The 17,312-nt window shown below is 47.2% G+C and overlaps 1 protein-coding gene across 2 annotated transcripts in view; it reads right to left on the bottom strand.

The window, feature by feature from the left end:
- PPP2R2C (protein phosphatase 2 regulatory subunit Bgamma) overlaps window positions 1-17,312 on the bottom strand; it is a 597,242-nt gene that overhangs the window by 334,446 nt on the left and 245,484 nt on the right. For both annotated transcript variants that reach the window (XM_078678502.1, XM_078678501.1), the window contains one exon: window positions 6,409-6,521. In XM_078678502.1, coding sequence (XP_078534628.1) covers window positions 6,409-6,521 — 113 coding nt within the window. The remainder of the gene's footprint in view (window positions 1-6,408; window positions 6,522-17,312) is intronic.

Raw genomic sequence — 17,312 nt, forward strand, 5'->3', positions numbered from 1 at the left:
CCGGTTTCTGGCATTTCAGCCTCGTCGGCCCGGCTTGCTTGAATCCTGATGGAGCAGTGAGCAAGGGACTCATGTCTGAGTATACCCTGCCACACCTATAGTGGCCAAAAACGATTCAGAAAAGGGGGTGGTGATGAACAGAGTGTCTGAATTAAGCAGACCACTCTTACCCAGTCCAAAGATCAGGGCTTGATCCATCACCGTTATTTGACTCACTGCACCATCCCAGCTCAGAACCTGGCTATATGCAAATTAGTCTGTCCCTGGCCCAGTGCATCATGGGAACAGGGCAGACCAAACTACCAAGCCAATTCTTCACCAGAAAGGAGACAAGCTACCGGGGACCGGTTTCTGGCATTTCAGCCTCGTCGGCCCGGCTTGCTTGAATCCTGATGGAGCAGTGAGCAAGGGACTCATGTCTGAGTATACCCTGCCACACCTATGGTGGCCAAAAACGATTCAGAAAAGGGGGTGGTGATGAACAGAGTGTCTGAATTAAGCAGACCACTCTTACCCAGTCCAAAGATCAGGGCTTGATCCATCACCGTTATTTAGCTCACTGCACCATCCCAGCTCAGAACCTGGCTATATGCAAATTAGTCTGTCCCTGGCCCAGTGCATCATGGGAACAGGGCAGACCAAACTACCAAGCCAATTCCTCACTAGAAAGGAGACAAGCTACCGGGGACCGGTTTCTGGCATTTCAGCCTCATCGGCCCGGCTTGCTTGAATCCTGATGGAGTAGTGAGCAAGGGACTCATGTCTGAGTATACCCTGCCACACCTATAGTGGCCAAAAACGATTCAGAAAAGGGGGTGGTGATGAACAGAGTGTCTGAATTAAGCAGACCACTCTTACCCAGTCCAAAGATCAGGGCTTGATCCACCACCGTTATTTAGCTCACTGCACCATCCCAGCTCAGAACCTGGCTATATGCAAATTAGTCTGTCCCTGGCCCAGTGCATCATGGGAACAGGGCAGACCAAACTACCAAGCCAATTCTTCACCAGAAAGGAGACAAGCTACCGGGGACCGGTTTCTGACATTTCAGCCTCGTCGGCCCGGCTTGCTTGAATCCTGATGGAGCAGTGAGCAAGGGACTCATGTCTGAGTATACCCTGCCACACCTATAGTGGCCAAAAACGATTCAGAAAAGGGGGTGGTGATGAACAGAGTGTCTGAATTAAGCAGACCACTCTTACCCAGTCCAAAGATCAGGGCTTGATCCATCACCGTTATTTAGCTCACTGCACCATCCCAGCTCAGAACCTGGCTATATGCAAATTAGTCTGTCCCTGTCCCAGTGCATCATGGGAACAGGGCAGACCAAACTACCAAGCCAATTCTTCACCAGAAAGGAGACAAGCTACTGGAAGCTTGTTTCCTTCCCAGTACAAGAATTGCCTTGGTAGTTTGGTTTGCCCTGTTCCCATCATGCACTGGGACAGGAACAGACTAATTTGCATATAGCCAAGTTCTGAGCTGGGATGGTGCAGTGAGCTAAAAAACGGTGATGGATCAAGCCCTGATCTTTGGACTGGGTAAGAGTGGTCTGCTTAATTCAGGCACTCTGTTCATCACCACCCCCTTTTCTGAATCATTTTGTCCACCATAAGCGTGGAAGGGTATACTCAGATGTGAGTCCCTTGCTCATTGCACCATCAGGATTCAAGCAAGCCGGGCCGACGACGCCTGAAATGGCAGAAACCGGTCCCTGGAAGCTTGTTTCCTTCCCAGTACAAGAATTGGCTTGGTAGTTTGGTTTGCCCTGTTCCCATCATGCACTGGGACAGGAACAGACTAATTTGCATATAGCCAAGTTCTGAGCTGGGATGGTGCAGTGAGCTAAAAAACGGTGATGGATCAAGCCCTGATCTTTGGACTGGGTAAGAGTGGTCTGCTTAATTCAGGCACTCTGTTCATCACCACTCCCTTTTCTGAATCATATTTAATTAGCAGCAGCTGCTACTGTAAGAAAAGAGAAATGTATATCTAAAAGAATGCATTTTCAGACAGCAATTTACTGTGATTAATTGTAAATGATATTGGCTGGTTAGTTAGGCCACAAAGACTTTGCTCTATGCTTGGCAGTGAAAGTTGCACTTAGTAAATATAATTCAAATGTTGTCCATTAATTAATACTAATAAGATGCTTCTACTACAAACCACCAAGGCAAGTTTAAATTCCTATTAAAACGCCAAAATCCATATACATCAATGGATGACAGAATACAAATAATGGTCCATATTTATTCTTCATCATTTCATTAGCTTATTAAGACTTTATGCCTCAGATTATGACGAATATGACACTTTACAACGCACGCGTTACAATGTGTGTCATTACAACACATTTTTTACATCGCAAAATCAATTACAACGCATGTCATTACAACGCATAATCCATTACAACGCAATTACTATTATAACTCCTCGGGGGCGTTACTTTGGGGAATGCGTAGTAATGGATTATGCGATGTAATGACATGCGTTGTAATGGATTTCACGTTGTAAAACATTTGTTGTAATGACACGCGTTGTAACACATGCGTTGTAAACAATGTTTCCCGATTATGACAGTTGCTAAAAACCATATTTCATACTAGAGGCCTACTAGAAATTGGGTTTCTGGTTGTCTAGGGTATGCACCTAAGCAAGGCAGAGCCCATCACTCTAGTCAGGATAAGGGAGTCACACACCCAAGATAACCCCTGCTCACCCCCTTTAAAGCTTGGTAGAGCAGTCAGGCTCATCCCAGAGGCAATGTCTAAAGCCTTTGCGCAACACACACACACCAGCGACACACTAGGCACACCACAGAAAGTGACTCCACACAAGGTAATATAAAAATATCCTTTGCATTATACATAAAACACATAGACCATAATCACATAAATGACTTTGCCACTTGGAAATTGTCATAAGAATAACAGTTAGTGCAGTATAGAAAATACTCATAGGTGGCACACATAATAAAAACATTAGGAAAACCACACCTTCCACCATCACTGTACATTACATACAGGTTCTGAAAATAACATTTCTTATTTTGTCTAGTACATAACAGGACATGAAATGCAGCATGTGATGAATACCACACATATACTAGCAGCAGATCACCCCTATTGTGTCAACATTACTAAGCCATGCCATAACATCACAAAGAGTGGCACCGGCATACCTGTTATCTGGTATCCAGGGCTTGTTTTCTACACGTAGGATTATAGTCCACCTCTAAAACAGGGAATAAAGTCATCTTCACAAGTGTGTTCTCTGCATAGCCCATCAGGACTGGAAAGGCAGAGACAATCGCAGCCGCCCGGTGCCCCGTAGTATGTATCAACTTGGGTGGGGGCAAACACTGTCCGGTTGGGTTTCCCAGTGCCGGGGTCAGCCCCGGCAGCTGCCTGCATCCATGCAGTGTAGCTGTGGCCCAACACAATTGCCCAAAAAGAAATGCTCCTAGAACGGGACATACCCCAGGACAGAATGTGGGCACATCCACACCGCAAGCCACCTACCTCGGTCTCTCGCCTGTAAGCGTTGTGCAGTTGCCCGTATCCCCAAACAGAAACTGCAGAATCCAGCAGTCAATCGGAACTGATGCTGGCAACGTTGCAGTGGGTCCAGCGCCCTCGGGGCCTCTTTGACCGCTGGGTAGTGGGTAAAAAGTTTGCCTGAGCCCCAGAGAAGTGGCGGCGTTGAAGCCGCGGGGCACCTTCGGGTGCCATTTCTTTCTCTCCGGCCTCACTTGGTGACTGGGGCATGCCTCCTTGGTTGCGTTGGTGCTGCTGGACAAAATGGAACTCCAGGCTGGGGTTTCCTTTGTTGTCCGGTCGTCGCACGGAGTATGAACACACCCACCAGCATGCCAGGGAGGGGGAAAGCACGTCCTCAGCCACAAGCTCTCTCTTCCCTCTTCTCACACACAAGTGCCAGTGCAGCGCTCACAAGCACTGAAATAAACAAGCACTGGGACCATAGGACAACATTTAGCACACGCGCGCTGCAAGAGACAAGTCAGCACTCACCACGTGCTGGCCGGGGATTTAAAGGCCCTTTCCTACCCCAGGTCCTCACGATACGGTCTGGTAGAGCCTCTTGTAGTTTTTTAAACACCAAGACCCCACGTGAACCACAAGGGACTTCCAGGTAATAAAGCACTCTTGCAGGTTTTTGTTCTAAAACAGATGAAAAAGGTAAAGAATAATCCAGTCCTTCTCTTGCTTCAGGCAGAAGCAGGCATTGCAGGCCATCTCCCCCCCTCCCCACATCAGGGGCAGCGCTCTTCCCACAGCTTCTCCAGCTCTCCTCCTAGGCAGGTTGCTTTTAGATCCAGCAAGGATCTTCCCTGAAGTCTTTTATCTCCCTGAGACTTGCAACTGGTGGCAAGCACACACAATCCCTTTAGATTCATCATAAGCAGGATATTACAGCAGGACAAAAATAGTCAGTCCTTTTTCTCCACCACAGACAGAAACAGCAACTGCAGACCAACCCACCCCTCATGCAGAAAAAATAGTGCTCCTCAAAAATCTCTTTGGCTGTTCTTTTTGGCAGAGACCTCTTGTTTCTTGAAGTCATCTAAAGTCCTGGGGTTTTCGGTCCAATACTTATACCCCATTTTGTCATTGTTCAATTTGTGGCAAGGGCCTCAGAACCCAGTCCAAACAAGTCCTCTCCTCCCTGGTGCAGCATGACCACAGGGGGCAGCGACAGCATTGTGAAAAGGAGACACAGCCTATTCAGGGGCAAGCAAAACTCCTCACATAACTCTAAATGCAGACCAGGTCTATTCTGCCCAGTGATGAGTCACCCAGGAAAGGCAGGCCACTCCTCAAACCCCCTTGTGACTGTCTAGAGTAAATACAAAGCCCCAGCTCCTGTCACTCCAACACCAGACACTGAATACACAAATAGTCAGAGGCACACAGAATGGTAAAGCAAGAAAATAGCCACTTTCTAAAAGTAGCATTTTCAAACACAGAATTTAAAAATACCTTTACCAAAAGGTGTGTTAATAAATTCTGAGAGTCTAAACTCAATGTTTGTATCTTGTCCCTATTGAAAATTACACATATAAAAGGGCTACAGTGTAGTCCAATGAAATCCTATGGGACACATAGCCTTTCAATAACAGGTACACAGTATTTCACTATCAGGACATGTTACACACACCATTACTTGTCCTACCTTTCACATACACAGCACTCTGTCCAGCATTACCATAGGGGTGCCTTACATGTAGGGAAAGGGAAGGTTTGGGCCAAGCAAATGGGTGCACTTGCCAGGGCAACATGGCAGTTTACAACTGCATGAGCAGACACCATAGTGGTAGGTCTCAGACACATTTACAGGGCTACTTGTGTGGGTGCCACAACCAGTGCTGCAAGCCCACTAGTAGCATTTGATTTACAGGCCCTGGCACACACCGTGTACTTTACTAGGGACTTTCAGTAAATCAATTATGCCAATTATGGATAACCAATCCATTCACAATTCATACAGAGAGCACTTTAGCACTGATCAGCTGTGGTAAAGTGCCCAAAATCCTATAGCCCAAAAAAGCAGGGTTAGAAAAATTGGAGGCAAAAGGCAAACTGTTTGGGGACACCTGCAAACGGGGCAATGTCTAATAAGACCCTTGCCTGTAGCTCAGTTCTATAACTGAAGGAGAAGGCATTTATCATCCAGCGTAGGTATCAGTAGCATAGTGCCACATTAAAACATTACAATGTTGTAAGCATCATCCAGGACAATTGAGTTGCAGAGGGTGAATAGTAGCTAGAATAGACATTCTGTATCAACAGTCCAATGTCTGTCTTTCTGGTCCAGTTTAATTTAGGAAATTCTTCCCTCAATAGACATGTTCTTATAATATTATAGTCATTTTTCCTCTGATTATACTGGCCATTAAGTATCATCCCTCTTGCTATAAACCCTCATTTATGAGTTGAGCCTATAACATGGGGAAAGGGCATTTAAGGATTAGAACCTACCTCAAGTGCAGTTAATAATGCTGTAATATAAGATCTTTTGATTCCTTTTTATTCACTAAAATAACAGCATATTTTCAAACAATAACTTGCACTTAGTAACCCTCTGAATGTCCATCCCAAGCGTCACACAATCTAAATTATGCATATTTCGAGATACCGTGGTCCTACATCAATAATCTCTTGACTCCAACCAAAATTGTTCTATCTATGCCACATTCTTCATTTTCAGAATTTTTGGGGCTACCTACTACCAATCATACTAACCAAACCCAAGCATTCTATAACAGGACTTGGAGTCTTAAGGAAAGGCTTCAAAACTGTATTCATGGCATTTATGGTGTATACATATAAAATATCATGCACTCATTATTACTACCACCTGCCACCCTGTTTGTCCAGAATATCTCACCTGTAATGATGTCACTGTAGAAAGATCTTTAACCTTTCCCTCTTCATCTTTCAAGTTGTATCCTTCTGGTCTCTTATCACGTTCACTAATTTTCCATAATTTAATAGTTTTGTCTATAAAAGAAAAAATCACAATTAACCATAACTAATTTTACACCTATGTGAACAATTAGAATACATTTTTAGTTTTAATAATTTAATTTAATGTAAAAAAGTGCCAGCACTGGAGGTTTTGATAAAATATGTGTTTTAAATTACAACTTACATTATAAAGTGTATTGTTGAGTGTGTTTCTATAGAACACAAGCATACTTTTGCACAATTAAAACAATTTCAAATAGCTATTTTCTGGATTGATTAGAGCTCCTCTATTATGTAGGCAAATGTATGCCACCCCTTTCACCATTTCAGTTTCATTGCAAGTGTTTACATAAATGCCATGTAGACATCTTGGTGGAGAGCTATATGTACAGAAAAGGAACTTAGTTTTCTTCATTACTGCCTCTTATATAGCATTATTAGCTTATTTTCGTAGCATGTTGATCGCCAAATCGAGGTTGTCCTCCATCTCAATCAATTCTTCATGATAATTTTTACTACCTATGTTTCCATTCTCATATTCTCATTAAGTCGTTTATTTTGGGGGAACTCACCATAAAACATACTATGCACAGTCAATCATTTAATCAAATACAAAGATATTAACACTTTGCTGTACGAATGCTTGACTCCAAACATACAACCGCATTTGTCAGTCCATGTTACATTTCCTTAGGCACCAGGAAGCATACATGAATCTACTTACTCCAACGACAATAAAGGCCTTGAGTGTTCACCTTACAAAACCCTAGTGCTGCATGGTCGCGCCCCATACCCAAAATCAGGCATATTTGTAAAATCTATTTTCTTCTGCCCTTAGGAAAATTGGTCAGAAGAACAGAACATGCTCCTTTGTTTCAGGCAAACTTGTGCAAAATGGGCAGCAGGCGGAGTCCTTGGTGCCTGTACTCAGTCACCACCGGTGCAGGTAAATTTGATGGGGTGGTGGAGGGAGGCGGGGTAAGATGACAGACGACAGAATAGGTTTTATTTATTTTTTTAATTGTCCCTATTCCGTAGTCTGTAGACTTCTCCCCTTTCTCACCCTTCTCCGCTCCGCCTCAACGCGCTTGCCTGCACCGGCCGCCGCTGCCTGTACTCCATTTTCCTAAAATATTGCTGGAGGGTAAACTCCTCAGCCTAAATTTGATGTATAACGTTTTAACATATTGTCAGACTATATCATCCATAATGGTCGCATTTTTGCTCAGAGATAGTGTGTTGAGCAGCATGCATGAGAGTAAGTTTCGCTGTATGGGTTTGTGGTGGCGTGGTGTGTTGGGTGGGGTTGTAGGTGGTGTGGTTGGCTTGTGCTTGGGGTGGTGTGTGGGAGGCAACATGAGAATAGGCAGTGGAAGCAGGTGACGGCTCCTAAAGTGTTATATGGCGCGGTTTGGCTGCAGTATGGCAAGCGGCGTCCCAAGTCCATCTACCGAAGTAAGGCTGCAGAGTATTACTCGGGGTGATCAAACGAGGGTTTCTAGGGTTGGCACAGTCTTTGCGCAGACCTGTGCAGACAGGTTTGCCTGTGGTGTGCCAGCAGCACGGTAGTGCAGCCGCTGCCATTAAGTAGGTCCTAGGAGAAGAGGGTTGGGTGGTAGACACAGGGCTTCTATGAGCAGAAAGAAGAGGCGGGAAGGTAACGCAGGAGAAGAGGTAAGAAGCAGGGGGAGGTGGAAAAATGCACAGGAGGGGGTAAAGGGGCTGAGGGGCCTAAAGCAGGGGGAAAGTGGGAAGGAGGAAAAGGCACAAAGAGAAAACTGAACAAAAATAGAAAAGAGTCACAAAGAGAAAGCTACACAAAAATAGAAAAGAGGCAGAAAGAGAAAGCTGCATAAAAATAGAAAAGAGGCCCAAAGAGAAGGCTGCACAAAATAGAAAGAGGCACAAAAGAGAAAACTGCAGAAAAAGCACAAAGAAAGCTGCACAAAATGGGAAAAGGCACTAATGAGAGAAAGCACTAAAGAGAGGAGGGCACAAAGGTGAAAATGGTAAAAGAGAGCAGAAAACAGCACGAGAGTGAAGATGGCAGAGAAAGAGCGAGTGAGAGAGAAGAGAGGTGGCTGGGTGAGGAGGAACAAGGAGGAGACAGCTCAGAGAGGGTGAGGTGGGAGCCTCGAGGTGAAGGCCGGGTCTGAAAGGGCCTAGGCTGGTTGGAGGACCCGTCCAAGGTAAGTGGGTGTGGAGCTGGGCTTAGGCACCTAATTAAAGGGGGGCAGAGGAGCACTACCTGGTATTTGAAGAAGTGGTCTTGCAAAATAATTCCGTATGATGGTCAATGTATTAACTTTTTAGTGACTCCAAATCTCAGCTCCATAAAATACAGCAGCCTGAGCCTGGAGATGTATAATTATAACTTCGGAGTCACCAATCCTGATGTAGTAGCCTTGTGCATTTTTAGTACAGCAGTCGCTCTCTGCTGAATTACCAGGCTGCCTTTAATAATATGCTTGGATCACAACATATTTGCTGACATTTTAAAAGCTAGATAATCAAAGCTATCAACTCTCTCTGGAATAGTAGTCTCCAGTTTCAGTTTCCCTCTTTATGATTTGAGAGTGTTAAATACTACATATTTACAGGGGCGGCTGGTGACATTTGAAAGTGGGGGGATGTAAAAATTGTGGATGAGTGCACTGTGGCGAGTGAGCGTTGAGAGTGATCCCAACCGTTATAGGGAGGGTTCGGGGAGTGGAGGGGCTTCTCCCCCTGATAATTTCCATTTAAAAAGAGTCAGCAAATGGTGCATTTTCAAGTTAATTTGAGAAAGCCTGAAGAATAATAAAGCAATTGTGATAGTGTAGTTATGACACCAATAAAGAGATTTCATATAATGATAATGTAGGTAACAGCTTATTCAGTATAACACAGGACTTCATAACAGACTGAGATAACAGTGCTCACTATATCCTCTTCCCCAGCACGCACTTCCAACCAACCCAAAGATCATGTCACCTGTTCCTGGAAAAAAAAAACATTTCTGTATCCAGTTGTTTAGTCACCCTCATTTTGAGCATTGCTGCGGTTTCTGAGATCTTGTAGAATTTTATTACCACTAGGCAACTTCAGTCGTAAACACTAACACTTCACTTTCTGGTAACCAAGCATTATTTTCAGCCAGCATCCGCGATTTTTACATATTCTGTCTGAATTTAGAAACGGGGCCTGTGAGATGTACGGCTGCGCTGCAATAGGACCATGAAGTGGTTTCACTGTGTAAGTGACTCGCACCTTCCACAAGTGACTCACAGCGTGTAGGCTGCCAAAGGCCGTGGCAGTTTCTACAGGACCAGATTACAACTGCGATTCTTGCACAGTCAGCAGAAGCAGCTGTTTGCGCAGAGATTGTAATTAAAAAACAATCTGGTGTTTAGTACACTCGACAAGTACCGGTGTGGTAAAGTTCTCCCTCTTTTAATTGTTGGCAGGTCAAATGGAAACCTGCTGGACCTTATGAAAAAGGCTCGGTATTTACGAGCACATACGGTCCGGATGTTGGTGCACTAAGCACCAAAATCCGCGATATTAATAAAAAGGCAAAATAGGTTGAATTTAATGACATCCAATAAATTCCGTACCCTCGGGTGTCTGACTTTTTCAGGTTAGATAAATTCCAGCATAACTCAGGAGCAGCACTTTACACTGTATTCGCTTCTCCAAAATGATCTCTTTGAGCTAAAACGACGAGCTGACAAAAATGAAATATGCGATTTTGGATTAAACATTTGAACTAAAGTAGGTTCAATGCACTTTCCTTGAAACACGTGCACACATTATTTACTGCTCCTATATGAATCCGAAAAGGAGAGCAAGAGGACTATATGCCATTTTTCTTTCCTTCTTTATTTTATCCTTTTGCAAATGGACCTTTACTGCGCAAGGGGCTTCTCAGGTCGGGTAGTACTGTTGTAAATATGTATATGAAGCTTGGTTAAGAAACTCGCTTTAATTAGCAGTTTTTTTTGGCATTCCATTCAGACGGTGCATTTAGAAAAGATTCCTTTCTCGTGGCTGGCTCTCCTCCTTTTATCTCCCCCTTTTTTCCAAAATATAAAAAGCCCAGAAGTGCGGAAAGTGGTGCGTGCGTGAAAGTCTTCCAGAGGGGCCGGGCGCCGCCGCCGCATGTTTACCACACACGCAGACATGCAAACACATACACACATACAACAAAATTACACACGGGCGCCCACACGAACTACACGCCGCGCTCTGGTCAATTTGGGAAGTGTGAAATTGGATTGGACTTGACTTTGCTTTGGCGAAAGTTATCGATACTGGCTGACGTATAACGTGCTGATCGACGCGTGCTGGGGAGGTGGAGGGTGGGTTGTGCAATACAATTAAACTGCTGGGGCTTTTGAGGGTTGAGCTGAGAGAAATGCAAATAAATAAATAAAGTTGGTGAGCTGCTTTTTTGCATGGGGTACTTGTGCAGCCGGCTCAGGGAGAGCCCACGAAGACAGGAACAATGTATTAGCGTGCTTCCCAAGCACCGATTCTTACAAATATGTGCACAAGTCCTACATGAGCTCCAGTTGCATTACAGACAAACACGTCAACTTTTAGGTGCGGAGAGATTAAAGTGATTTGCCCACAATCACAGAATGTTAATCCTGCCGTGCCGCTAAGACTCGAACATGGTCGCGCGGTGGGTTCGGGGGGGCTGGTTGCATGTGGGGGCCGAGGGAGAATAAAATGTGGAAACTTACCTGACCGCCTCTGCTCCTGGTCTGCGTTGGCGCTTCTTCAGGAACAGCACTGCACTGGAGTGGCAACCCCACAGACAATCCTGGCGCTGCTGCAGCGCCCGGATTGGCTTAGGGCACTGTTATTCTTCGCCTGCCCGTTAGGAGACCGAGGGGCTCCTAATGGGCATCCGCAAGCCAGTGCAAACACAAGTGCACATGACTGGGCACAGGCGAAAAATGTGCTCACCTTCCCCACTCATGCGCACTTGTGCTGCTGCCTGTCCCTGGCTGGTCTGACAATGCATGTCAGTCAACATGACGCCGGACCGCTTAGGTGGGCGGTCCGACATCATGCTGACTGACATGACTGTCAGTTCTCCCTCGCCGTCTATGAACTTAAGTAAACTGAGAGTTTGCTTAAGTTCAGAGACACGGAGGGAGCTGCAGGCGGGGTGGCAATGCCCCGAAGCCCCAATGGGCGCACCGCGCCTGTGTATTTAGTTTTACACGTGTTAATCTCCAGCTCCTATGCTTGCAAAAATCAGCAAATGTATCTACCAAATTTTGAATGTCATTGGAGTTTGGAAATCAACAGCGAACAATATGGCAGGGACTTTGTGACCATGTAATTTAGGAGAAGTATTCACACAATCATTTTGGTATTTGATTACATTATTAATATGCACTGAGAATGAAATAGGAGCAAGTACACATCCCTGCCTGATTACTCTTTTATAAGCAATGCGGTCAGTTAATGTGCCATTTCCCCCCAATGAACCTGGACATAATTGTCAGTGTGAAGTCTTATTATTGATAGCAAACACTGTAGCCAACCCGTAGCCTTTAAGAGTGACCAAAGCTAACACCTAGGCTCAAAAACAAATGTGGCTCTTAGATCGACAAATGCCACATACAGCTGCTGCCTCAGGAGAGTCACAAATTTCCAACGTAACATGGCCAGATGGAAGACCTGATCCAATGGCCTTGTTTTCTTTCTAAAACCTGATTGAAAATAGGACAGAATCTGATTGTCTTCCATCCATACATTCAATCTCTCTATTGTTCGTTAAACAATTTCTGCAAATTGTTAATTAGAAAAATCGGCCTATATTTGGCAAGTGCATTTATCCTGCCCTTTTTAGGGCTCGGGCCTACGTCACCACGAAGTGGGGCGGGGCTTCCGAGCTCTTATGTTATAAAAAAAAAAAATTCAGAAAGGGGTCCGGGCTGGCACATTCCAGAAAGCGCGCGGTTTTTGCGTGTGGTATTCTGCCATGTGCATGGTAATTGGTCCAGGCAAGGCTGTGTTAAAGTAAGGCAGCACGCCATAGGGCTTTGGAATTTTTTCAATGTCCACTTCCTGCATAAAGTGTTCGGACACGCGCAGAAGAATACATAAATCCTCAATTACCAGCTGTCCGAGGTGCCGGTAATTGAAGGCAGATGGTGCTGGGAGCGTGTGCACTGCTGTGTTTTTTTTCCCTTGAGCTCTGTGTGCGCGCCGGCCAGCAATGTAGAGAATCACATGCTTCAGATCTTGTTTTTTTAAACAATTGCGATCGCGAAAGTGATCTCTTTCTGTGCTGCTTGTTTAAACAATTGCGATTGCAAAAGTGATGCTTTCTGTGCTGCTAATTTAAACAATTGCGATTGCGAAAGTGATGCTTTCTGTGCTGCTTGTTTTTCGTATGTAATCTTGTTCTTCTACGAACTCGATGGTAGCGGAGTATCCCATCCTCACCCTCTAGGTCACTTCATTAATTTTCCACGAGTCCGCCGTGTCTGGTGGCGAGTGCAGAGTGGTAGTGCAGAGTGCAGAGTGGTAGTGCAGAGTGCAGAGTGGTAGTGCAGAGTGGTAGTGCAGAGTGGTAGTGCAGAGTGGTAGTGCAGAGTGGTAGTGCAGTTTGGTAGTGCAGAGTGCAGAGTGGTAGTGAAGAGTGCAGGGTGGTAGTGCAGATTGGTAGTGCAGAGTGCAGAGTGGTAGTGCAGAGTGGTAGTGCAGAGTGCAGAGTGGTAGTGCAGAGTGCAGAGTGGTAGTGCAGAGTGCAGAGTGGTAGTGCAGAGTGCAGAGTGGTAGTGCAGAGTGGTAGTGCAGAGTGCAGAGTGGTAGTGCAGAGTGCAGAGTGGTAGTGCAGTTTGGTAGTGCAGAGTGCAGATTGGTATTGCAGAGTGGTATTGCAGAGTGCAGAGTGGTATTGCAGAGTGCAGAGTGGTAGTGCAGAGTGGTAGTGCAGAGTGGTAGTGCAGAGTGCAGAGTGGTAGTGCAGAGTGGTAGTGCATAGTGCAGAGTGGTAGTGCAGAGTGGTAGTGCAGAGTGGTAGTGCAGAGTGCAGTTTGAGAGTGCAGAGTGCAGAGTGGTAGTGCAGAGTGGTAGTGCAGAGTGGTAGTGCAGAGTGCAGAGTGGTAGTGCAGAGTGCAGAGTGGTAGTGCAGAGTGGTAGTGCAGAGTGCAGAGTGCAGAGTGGTAGTGCAGAGTGAGAGTGCAGAGTGGTAGTGCAGAGTGCAGAGTGGTAGTGCAGAGTGCAGAGTGAGAGTGCAGTTTGAGAGTGCGAGTGGTAGTGCAGAGTGGTAGTGCAGAGTGCAGAGTGGTAGTGCAGAGTGCAGAGTGGTAGTGCAGAGTGGTAGTGCAGAGTGCAGAGTGCAGAGTGGTAGTGCAGAGTGGTAGTGCAGAGTGGTAGTGCAGAGTGGTAGTGCAGAGTGCAGAGTGGTAGTGCAGAGTGGTAGTGCAGAGTGGTAGTGCAGAGTGGTAGTGCAGAGTGGTAGTGTAGAGTGGTAGTGCAGAGTGGTAGTGCAGAGTGCAGTTTGAGAGCGCAGAGTGCAGAGTGCAGAGTGGTAGTGCAGAGTGGTAGTGCAGAGTGGTAGTGCAGAGTGCAGAGTGGTAGTGCAGAGTGGTAGTGCAGAGTGGTAGTGCAGAGTGGTAGTGCAGAGTGGTAGTGCAGAGTGCAGAGTGGTAGTGCAGAGTGGTAGTGCAGAGTGGTAGTGCAGAGTGGTAGTGCAGAGAGGTAGTGCAGAGTGGTAGTGCAGAGTGGTAGTGCAGAGTGGTAGTGCAGAGTGGTAGTGCAGAGAGGTAGTGCAGAGTGGTAGTGCAGAGTGGTAGTGCAGAGTGCAGAATGGTAGTGCAGAGTGGCAGTGCAGAGTGGTAGTGCAGAGGGCAAAGTGGTAGTGCAGAGGGCAAAGTGGTAGTGCAGAGTGGTAGTGCAGAGTGCAGAGTGGTAGTGCAGAGTGCAGAGTGGTAGTGCAGAGTGCAGAGTGGTAGTGCAGAGTGCAGAGTGGTAGTGCAGAGTGCAGAGTGGTAGTGCAGAGTGAGAGTGCAGAGTGGTAGTGCAGAGTGGTAGTGCAGAGTGGTAGTGCAGAGTGGCAGTGTAGAGTGGTAGTGCTGAGTGGTAGTGCAGAGTGCAGTTTGAGAGTGCAGAGTGCAGAGTGGTAGTGCAGAGTGGTAGTGCAGAGTGGTAGTGCAGAGTGGTAGTGCAGAGTGGTAGTGCAGAGTGCAGAGTGGTAGTGCAGAGTGGTAGTGCAGAGTGGTAGTGCAGAGTGGTAGTGCAGAGTGCAGAGTGGTAGTGCAGAGTGGTAGTGCAGAGTGGTAGTGCAGAGTGGTAGTGCAGAGTGGTAGTGCAGAGTGGTAGTGCAGAGAGGTAGTGCAGAGTGGTAGTGCAGAGTGGTAGTGCAGAGTGCAGAGTGGTAGTGCAGAGTGGCAGTGCAGAGTGGTAGTGCAGAGGGCAGAGTGGTAGTGCAGAGGGCAAAGTGGTAGTGCAGAGTGGTAGTGCAGAGTGCAGAGTGGTAGTGCAGAGTGCAGAGTGGTAGTGCAGAGTGGTAGTGCAGAGTGCAGAGTGGTAGTGCAGAGTGCAGAGTGTGAGTGCAGTTTGAGAGTGCGAGTGGTAGTGCAGAGTGCAGAGTGGTAGTGCAGAGTGCAGGGTGGTAGTGCAGAGTGCAGAGTGGTAGTGCAGAGTGGTAGTGCAGAGTGCAGAGTGGTAGTGCAGAGTGCAGAGTGGTAGTGCAGAGTGCAGAGTGGTAGTGCAGAGTGGTAGTGCAGAGTGGTAGTGCAGAGTGGTAGTGCAGAGTGGTAGTGCAGAGTGCAGAGTGGTAGTGCAGAGTGGTAGTGCAGAGTGGTAGTGCAGAGTGGTAGTGCAGAGTGGTAGTGCAGAGTGGTAGTGCAGAGTGCAGAGTGGTAGTGCAGAGTGGTAGTGCAGAGTGGTAGTGCAGAGTGGTAGTGTAGAGTGGTAGTGCAGAGTGGTAGTGCAGAGTGCAGTTTGAGAGTGCAGAGTGCAGAGTGGTAGTGCAGAGTGGTAGTGCAGAGTGGTAGTGCAGAGTGGTAGTGCAGAGTGGTAGTGCAGAGTGCAGAGTGGTAGTGCAGAGTGGTAGTGCAGAGTGGTAGTGCAGAGTGCAGAGTGGTAGTGCAGAGTGGTAGTGGAGAGTGGTAGTGCAGAGTGGTAGTGCAGAGTGGTAGTGCAGAGAGGTAGTGCAGAGTGGTAGTGCAGAGTGGTAGTGCAGAGTGACAGTGCAGAGTGGTAGTGCAGAGTGGTAGTGCAGAGTGGTAGTGCAGAGTGGTAGTGCAGAGTGGTAGTGCAGAGTGCAGAGTGGTAGTGCAGAGTGGTAGTGCAGAGTGGTAGTGCAGAGTGGTAGTGCAGAGTGGTAGTGCAGAGTGGTAGTGCAGAGTGGTAGTGCAGAGAGGTAGTGCAGAGTGGTAGTGCAGAGTGGTAGTGCAGAGTGCAGAGTGGTAGTGCAGAGTGGCAGTGCAGAGTGGTAGTGCAGAGGGCAGAGTGGTAGTACAGAGGGCAAAGTGGTAGTGCAGAGTGGTAGTGCAGAGTGCAGAGTGGTAGTGCAGAGTGCAGAGTGGTAGTGCAGAGTGCAGAGTGGTAGTGCAGAGTGGTAGTGCAGAGTGCAGAGTGGTAGTGCAGAGTGCAGAGTGAGAGTGCAGTTTGAGAGTGCGAGTGGTAGTGCAGAGTGCAGAGTGGTAGTGCAGAGTGCAGAGTGGTAGTGCAGAGTGCAGAGTGGTAGTGCAGAGTGGTAGTGCAGAGTGCAGAGTGGTAGTGCAGAGTGTAGAGTGGTAGTGCAGAGTGCAGAGTGGTTGTGCAGAGTGGTAGTGCAGAGTGGTAGTGCAGAGTGGTAGTGCAGAGTGGTAGTGCAGAGTGGTAGTGCAGAGTGCAGAGTGGTAGTGCAGAGTGGTAGTGCAGAGTGGTAGTGCAGAGTGGTAGTGCAGAGTGGTAGTGCAGAGTGGTAGTGCAGAGAGGTAGTGCAGAGTGGTAGTGCAGAGTGACAGTGCAGAGTGGTAGTGCAGAGGGCAGAGTGGTAGTGCAGAGTGGTAGTGCAGAGTGGTAGTGCAGAGTGGTAGTGCAGAGTGCAGAGTGGTAGTGCAGAGTGGTAGTGCAGATTGGTAGTGCAGAGTGCAGATTGGTAGTGCAGAGTGCAGATTGGTAGTGCAGAGTGCAGATTGGTAGTGCAGAGTGGTAGTGCAAAGTGCAGAGTGGTAGTGCAGAGTGGTAGTACAGAGTGCAGAGTGGTAGTGCAGAGTGGTAGTGCAGAGTGGTAGTGCAGAGTGGTAGTGCAGAGTGGTAGTGCAGAGTGCAGAGTGGTAGTGCAGAGTGCAGAGTGGTAGTGCAGAGTGCAGAGTGATAGTGCAGAGTGATAGTGCAGAGTGGTAGTGCAGAGTGGTAGTGCAGAGTGGTAGTGCAGAGTGGTAGTGCAGAGTGGTAGTGCAGAGTGGTAGTGCAGATTGAGAGTGCAGAGTGGTAGTGCAGAGTGCAGAGTGGTAGTGCAGAGTGCTGATTGGTAGTGCAGAGTGGTAGTGCAGAGTGCAGATTGAGAGTGCAGAGTGCAGAGTGGTAGTGCAGAGTGGTAGTGCAGAGTGGTAGTGCAGAGTGCAGAGTGGTAGTGCAGAGTGGTAGTGCAGAGTGCAGATTGAGAGTGCAGAGTGCAGAGTGGTAGTGCAGAGTGGTAGTGCAGAGTGGTAGTGCAGAGTGGTAGTGCAGAGTGCTAGTGCAGAGTGGTAGTGCAGAGTGGTAGTGCAGAGTGGTAGTGCAGAGTGCAGAGTGGTAGTGCAGAGTGGTAGTGCAGAGTGCAGAGTGGTAGTGCAGAGTGCAGAGTGGTAGTGCAGAGTGCAGAGTGGTAGTGCAGAGTGCAGA

This window comes from Lissotriton helveticus, chromosome 2_2 (genome assembly GCF_964261635.1).
Source record: "Lissotriton helveticus chromosome 2_2, aLisHel1.1, whole genome shotgun sequence".
Lineage (NCBI taxonomy): Eukaryota > Metazoa > Chordata > Amphibia > Caudata > Salamandridae > Lissotriton > Lissotriton helveticus.